The sequence below is a fragment of the Arachis ipaensis genome, chromosome B9 (assembly GCF_059453495.1).
Source record: "Arachis ipaensis isolate K30076 ecotype BB chromosome B9, ASM5945349v1, whole genome shotgun sequence".
In the NCBI taxonomy this organism is placed as follows: Eukaryota; Viridiplantae; Streptophyta; class Magnoliopsida; order Fabales; family Fabaceae; genus Arachis; species Arachis ipaensis.
The window spans coordinates 139,644,014-139,650,816 of NC_142444.1; the positions used below are offsets into that span (position 1 = coordinate 139,644,014).

General features: G+C 36.8%; 2 protein-coding genes across 4 annotated transcripts; one reads left to right on the top strand and one right to left on the bottom strand.

Moving 5' to 3' along the window:
* Positions 1 to 329: 329 nt before the first annotated feature.
* Positions 330 to 3,423, top strand: LOC107619050 (beta-phenylalanine coenzyme A ligase-like). 2 transcript variants are annotated; one of them, XM_016321257.3, is made up of 5 exons: positions 330 to 567; positions 804 to 2,245; positions 2,466 to 2,533; positions 2,611 to 2,713; positions 2,804 to 3,423. In XM_016321257.3, the coding sequence occupies exons 2-5, from the start codon at positions 833 to 835 to the stop codon at positions 2,927 to 2,929; spliced, it is 1,710 nt and encodes a 569-aa protein (XP_016176743.1). In that variant the 5' UTR covers positions 330 to 567; positions 804 to 832; the 3' UTR covers positions 2,930 to 3,423. The 2 variants fall into 2 exon arrangements, with proteins under 2 accessions (XP_016176743.1, XP_088356667.1); XM_088500541.1 differs by having other exon boundaries at positions 361 to 567; positions 840 to 2,245.
* Positions 3,424 to 3,470: 47 nt separating this feature from the next.
* On the bottom strand, positions 3,471 to 6,084 carry LOC107619051 (uncharacterized). 2 transcript variants are annotated; one of them, XM_016321259.3, is made up of 9 exons: positions 5,846 to 6,084; positions 5,663 to 5,747; positions 5,541 to 5,582; positions 4,995 to 5,172; positions 4,762 to 4,814; positions 4,451 to 4,672; positions 4,147 to 4,193; positions 3,953 to 4,052; positions 3,471 to 3,788 (listed from the first exon to the last, which is right to left on the bottom strand). In XM_016321259.3, exons 1-8 carry the CDS (start codon positions 6,043 to 6,045, stop codon positions 3,998 to 4,000), a joined length of 882 nt encoding a protein of 293 aa, XP_016176745.1. In that variant the 5' UTR covers positions 6,046 to 6,084; the 3' UTR covers positions 3,471 to 3,788; positions 3,953 to 3,997. The 2 variants fall into 2 exon arrangements, with proteins under 2 accessions (XP_016176745.1, XP_088356669.1); XM_088500543.1 differs by lacking the exons at positions 3,471 to 3,788; positions 3,953 to 4,052 and having other exon boundaries at positions 4,143 to 4,193; positions 5,846 to 6,081.
* Positions 6,085 to 6,803: the final 719 nt, after the last annotated feature.

Sequence of the window (6,803 nt, forward strand, 5' to 3'; positions counted from 1 at the left end):
AACGTATTCACACTTCATTTTCTGGAAAATCTAATTGTTACTTTTTCTTTCTTTAGGATCTAACTTGTCCAAACGCGAAATCCTCATAGACCTATTTGTCACCTTACTCAAACTTAAAAATTGTCACCGGCCAAAGTTCTTTAGGCACGAGGTAATTGCTTCCATTTCACTCTCAAATCCTTCTCACAAGTGTACCACACATTTACGAGAGTTGTCCAATTTCAACATTAACCGCACTAAGTACAAAGTGTCTTTTTCTACTAGACATTTTTAGATGTTTCCAATGTTATCCTTTATGTCTTGAAAGATGATAAGAAATTGAGATTATAAAATATGAGCTTTCTATATGTCTAGCATACCATATTATCATGTCAACGGAAAGCAAGTTGCAGTTTTGTTGATATAGGACATGCAACTCATACTCATCACTTGTATTGAATCCAGCTTTTAGGTAGACAACATATGTATCCATCAAGTATTAATATCCTACTGTTGAGTGTTTGAGGAAAACAACAACATCGGTTTTCCAATTATTTCTGTTGGATTCGGCAAAGAGCATCAAAGCAGGTATATATCTTTTCCCTATTTCATACCCTTTTATAAACTATACCCATGACCATGCCTCACTGGCCGGCCACACAAAAAGACATTTAATTGTCTTATTAATCTTGTCCTTCTTACAGCTGACATAGTTAACAATGTGTATTCTAGTACTTCACGGTGAAAAGCCTTTCATAAGTAGGTTTTTTAAGGTTGACACACTTTAACCTCAACATTATCATTGACTTATACTTGCTTAACAGTTAAAACATCTTTCAAACTTGAGGAAACAATGTCAGGAATGGAAATTTGGCCAGCCGAAGACGAGTCTAGTGAGTCTCTACCACCATTCAATAACAGGAGTGGCTACGATTCGAGAACTGGCATCTACCACTCTCTTGTTAGACTTGGCACCAAGCATGAGATCCCAACAAAGCCTGATCTCAATGTTGCCCATCTCGTGCTATCGCAGTTCCCACAAGGAGACCTTGCAGAGGCAAGAATAGCATTCGTTGATGCAGCAACTGATAAGAGTTTGAGTTATGGCGAGCTACGCAGATCAGTATACTCCCTTGCATCAGCCTTGTTCCATGGACTTGGGGTTAGGAAAGGGGATGTGCTGTTTCTCCTATCCCCTAACTCAATCCTGTTCCCAACCATATGTCTAGCCGTGTTATCAATTGGTGCAGTTCTTACCACTGCCAACCCTCTTAATACCGAGTCAGAAATTGCCAAGCAGGTACGCGACTCAGGTTCTAAACTAGCCATCTCAGCACCGGAGGAGCTACACAAATTGGTCTCAACTGGGGTGCCTACAATGCTCACATATTGTCCATCTAACAGCGGAATGCTATCAGTTGAAGAGTTGATAGAAGGCTGCTCTTGTTCTCTGGAGTTGCCGCAGGTTACTGTGGTTCAATCAGACCCTGCTGCTATACTTTACTCCTCAGGGACTACTGGGGTAAGTAAAGGTGTAGTTTTGACACACCAGAATCTCATTTCCACACTGAAACTTCTCTTCTGGTCTGTTGATGTAAGTGCATCTTCAGATGATGTCTTCTTGGCCTTCATTCCGATGTTTCATGTATACGGCCTGGTTTTCTTTGGATTAGGAATGCTGTGTGTTGGTGTTAAAATAATTGTGATGCAGAAATTTGACTTCCAAGCTATGCTTCTTGCTATTCAGAAGCACAAAGTTAATAACTTACCGGCAGTGCCGCCAGTGATCCTTGCTCTAGTGAAATATGCAAGCAAAGCTGGTTGTGACTTGTCCAGCCTCCGAAGGACGGGTACAGGTGCTGCGCCTTTGAGTAAGGAAGTGTCACGGGAGTTCAGAAAAATGTTTCCATGGGTTGAACTAAGGCAAGGTTATGGCCTAACAGAAAGCTCAGCTGCAGCTACCTTTCTTGTGTCAGACAGGGATGCTAAAGCTCGGCCAGACTCATGCGGCCAGTTGCTTCCAACCTTTTGTGCAAAGGTCGTAGACATTGATACCGGAAAGCCTTTGCCTCCTCAAAAGAAAGGAGAGCTGTGGCTGAAAAGTACTACTATTATGAAAGAGTATCTGGGAAATTCGGAGGCAACAACCCTAACAGTTGATTCAGATGGCTGGCTGAAGACAGGTGATCTCAGTTACATTGATGAAAGTGGATTTGTTTATATAGTTGAACGGATAAAGGAGCTGATCAAGCACAATGGATATCAGGTACATAAAGCCAAATCATAATAATAGTTCTCAATTTTCAATAATAACAGTTTAATTTCTCTTCGAATTTGAATTATAATATCCGTAACAGTTTTAAGTTTTCAATTTCTGAATTGAAAGATGCTGTATATCTAAGATATCAAATTGAGCTTGAGAAATAAGAACTCAAAAAAAGAAGTTTGGTTTTCATTAATACTTTTCATGCGTCATTTTGTGTCAGGTGGCTCCTGCAGAACTGGAGTCTTTATTGCTAAGCCATCCCCTTATTGTTGATGCAGCTGTTATACCGTGTGTTTCTCTCAGCGCAACTTCACTCTCATTTTCATCAACTTTTGAGTTTCTCATGTGAAAAAGTTCTGTTGCAGAGTTGAAGATGAAGCAACTGGACAGATACCAATGGCCTATGTTGTGAGAGCAGCTGGTTCTGAACTCTCAGAAGACCAAGTCATTCAATATGTTGCAGGCCAGGTCACTCTTAGCTCCTGTCTCCTCCCTTTCCTGAGGTCATCTTAATTTGTTTATGTTTCTTTTACTCATTGAATATTTGAGAATTTTCAGGTGGCTCCATATAAGAAAGTGAGAAGGGTGAGTTTCATTGAAACTATTCCAAGGTCAGCAGCTGGCAAGATATTGCGCAAGGACCTCGTTTCTCTAAGCAGACAACAACTTGTCTCCAAGTTATGAGTAACCCAGGCATATATGGTAGTGCTATGGAATGTTTGTGTTGTCTCTGGATGGTGAAGGAAGTTCAAAACCCAAGTCACCCTATTACAATTGGAACATGGGGAATGATCATCTCCTTTTGGTGTTTACCTTTCTACCTTTTCTTTTTTTCTACCTGGTGCACATGGTGGGGTCATCAGTTGTCATAAGAAGTTGTTTATTCAAGCCTAGAGAAATATGGATTTTGTGGAATTTGAAAGCATAGCTGTGATAGTTTTGAACTTGTTCATCTACTAGGAAACCAGATAAATCAAGGAAGCAAAGAATTTAACTTTGTTACTCAAAATAAATCATGTCCTTAAGATCTTATCGTGCCATTTATGAACTTTGTATGGCTGTGTTGCCTTTTGAGATTTTGTTTGCCAGTAGTATTAGTACTACCGAAGAATTTAGTTTGTATATGCTGTGGCTAATTACCTCCTATTCCCAAAGCTGCAAAAAATTTCACTACAAAACCACTCCAAGTCCTATATAAATTCCTCCTCTTTGATCAGAAAGCATGTTATGAAATTTTAACTTTTCATTTTGTATGGACGCCAAGATATGTACAATATTTTCCTATCTTATCCTATAATACAGTCATAAAATTAAAACGGTAATGGAGATAATATCACTATAATACAATCATATAGGAATGGTGGCTGCTAAAAAGAAAAAGAGAAAAAATAGACAGTTTGGTGCACAAGCATCCAGCATTAAACAAGATCCGGGGAAGGGCAGCACCCAGTGGGTGCAGCGTAGACAGCCTACCTGATAAATGCATCAATGGCTGATTCCACGATTTGAATACGTAGTCAATTAGGGACAACTCAATCGGTGGCTGCCAAAATAAGAAAACAAAATAATGAAACCAGCTATCTACATTCTACAATCTTCAAAATCACTAACCTAGCTTGCCAATGTCTAAAAGAGTGGCCAAAGATCCAACCAATAAGCGTGAGCAAAAAAGAAATATGCATCATATAGTGCTGAGACTTCACTTACCATCCATTGGAGCTTTTTACAGCTTAGTCTTTTCCAGAACACAGCCTAACATAATTTGATATGCATTTCCTCCCCAACAGTCTCAAATATCTCGTTCACCCTGTTCATTGGCGAGAGAAGGAAAGGGTGAGTGAGGTGGGGAAATGAAGATGCACATTTAAAAATTTCTAATCTGATTTTCACTGCAATCCTACCTGAAAATGTCAATGTTCAGCTCTGCACGCCATGTTGTTAAATAAACCTGTGATGCAGAACAAATTTAGCCGATCTCACAAAGGAAAGATACTAAAATTCAAAGTTACAAATAAGATCATTGTTTCCTAGGATACTTCCAATGAAGCTAATATAAGCATTCTTTCGAAAGTTGTTAAGTGATACAAAAATGAAAATTAACACAGCATCCTTATGCATGAGCGAGGCGGAATGCGTGCCAAAATTAGTGACTTGCAATACATGAAAACTTATAATAGTGAACATATAGAGTTCTAAAATAAATACCTCTAAGACATCACTGGAGTGTTGGTTGTCAAATGTTAAAGCAAACATTTCAGATTTCCCATCTCTTGACCTTGGTAGAACTGGACCATGTGTCTCCTCACAGTAAAGATTGCAGTCACTCAAATGTTTGAATTCACCAGCATAGAGCTCAGTTGACCAACTCAACTGCTTTACTTGTGAAGTGTCGTAACCAAGTGACACAAATTCAAGAACAAGGAACCGCTGCATGTTCAAAATGATTTTCAAAGTAACAAAACCAGAACAATGCAGAAAATGAGGAATCAATTATAAAATGGGAAATTACAATTCACCTTCATACACAGTTCCAAGCTAAACATCTGAACCAGCTCCTCGGTATACTTCTCTGCCAGATTTGAAAACTTGTTATTTTACAGTAAATTACATGAAACTAAATATTTATTGGATTGTAATACAATCCTTACCCAACCCAATGGAGAAAAGTGGGAAAAAAATTGTCTCTGAAGAATTTCCCATCAGTATAAATGATATAAAATGAAAGATGTTGACTTGGACTCTGTCATACCATGAGAAGAGATTGACAAAAATGTATATACTGGAATTCCACCACCATCTCCAGTGTCACTGCTGTCACCCTTCTGTTCAGAACGTTCCGAAAATTGCAATAGCGGACTATTGATTGATCCTTTGAGAAAACATCTGAACAATCTGCTAGCCTCGAACATTTTCCTCAAAATATCCACCTAAAGTTACATGAAATTAAAACGAAAATGCATTCAATATCATCATTAAGCAATAACGTGAAGTGACTAATAAACTGTATGAGAATGTGACAGCTACTTTTTAAGAAAAACAACTCTTTAGATTGCAAATCTCCATGGATTACCAATGAAAAAAAGTTCCGCTTTTGTAGAAATCATTGAAAGTTTCGTATGTCATAGCAGCTTGTCAAAATCATCATGCATTCCTCTATATTTTCAAAAACAACAAAACCACTAAAAATAAAATTATAATTATAAACAGTCCAGGATCAACAACACTACTTGCAAGTAAAACAAATCATGAGCTTAAATTTGAAGCAGAAACACATGGACATGGATGAAACACATACCATGGCCTTATACGATTCCAATAATCCCCGCGTCGCAAGAACCTAGAACGAGCAAAAGAATTTTATCTTTGAAGCAGAAAGCAAAGTAATTAACCACAAGAATAAGTAAGCATAAACAGTACCTGACGGTTATGGAGTTTCATAGAAGCACGACTTCTGATAAGGGGCATATCGGTCAAAACACCTAACGCCTTGTGAGGCATGTACCTGCATAGCATAGCATAGCATAGCATAGCATGAATTAGTGAATAACCACATCCATTGGATGGTAATGTAATGTATGATGAGAATAGTTAGTTAGTTACTGTTGATGGAGATGGTAGTTAAGGGCTTCATTGGCGTGGGAGAGAGCGCGGGAGGAGAGGGAGGACCAATCCTTCCAGAGAGAGGCCAGCTGTGACCACTGGTTCCGAAGGTTGCGCTGCGCGGCTACCCTCCACAGCCTCGCCGCTGATGGAGGCAGCGGAGAGGTTGGAGGTGGTGATTGTACTGTTTCCATTTGCATTCAACACTTTCGTTCGTCGGCTGAGCCTGAGCCCGCATTTTTTAGTTTTTCTTTTTTATATATACGTAAAATTTTAACCAACGTTAAAAGAATTTGGACAGAAAATTTTTAGAATTGAAAAATATATTTATATCTCTCACTTTTTAAAATGTTTTTGATAACTATACCTCCGTATAGTTGAGGTTAAAAACGGTAACAGGACGATGATGATGTGAATGATTGACAAAAAGTTAATGAACAATTAGCTGTGTTTGGATTAGAGTTGGTAAAATTAGAGTTTGAATAAGAGTGATTTTATAAAATTGATTTTGGATAGAAGTGAGCTTGTGCCAACATGATTTATGTTTGACAATTCTATACTAAAATTGATTTTGATAAAATGAAATTGTTTGGATAATATTAGTTAAAATCACTTTTAGATAGATAATTAGTTAATTACTAAAAAATATAATATTAAATTATAATATTATTTTTTAATATATTTAATCCTTTTTATACTTCTTTTAGTATATTTTTTATATAATATTTTTTATAAAATTTTATTTTAGTTTGTTATAATTTTTTAATAAAAATTAATATTTATTTATTAAATTAAAAATAACATATAAAATAATATATTTTAGTACTTTTTATAAGTACTCTCAATAATCTTATTTTGTTTACTGTTTTGGATTCTAATTTTTTATTAATTATATTTTTATTATTATTTATAAGTAATTTATTATTTAATTTATCATTTTCAATAGGAACAATAATAC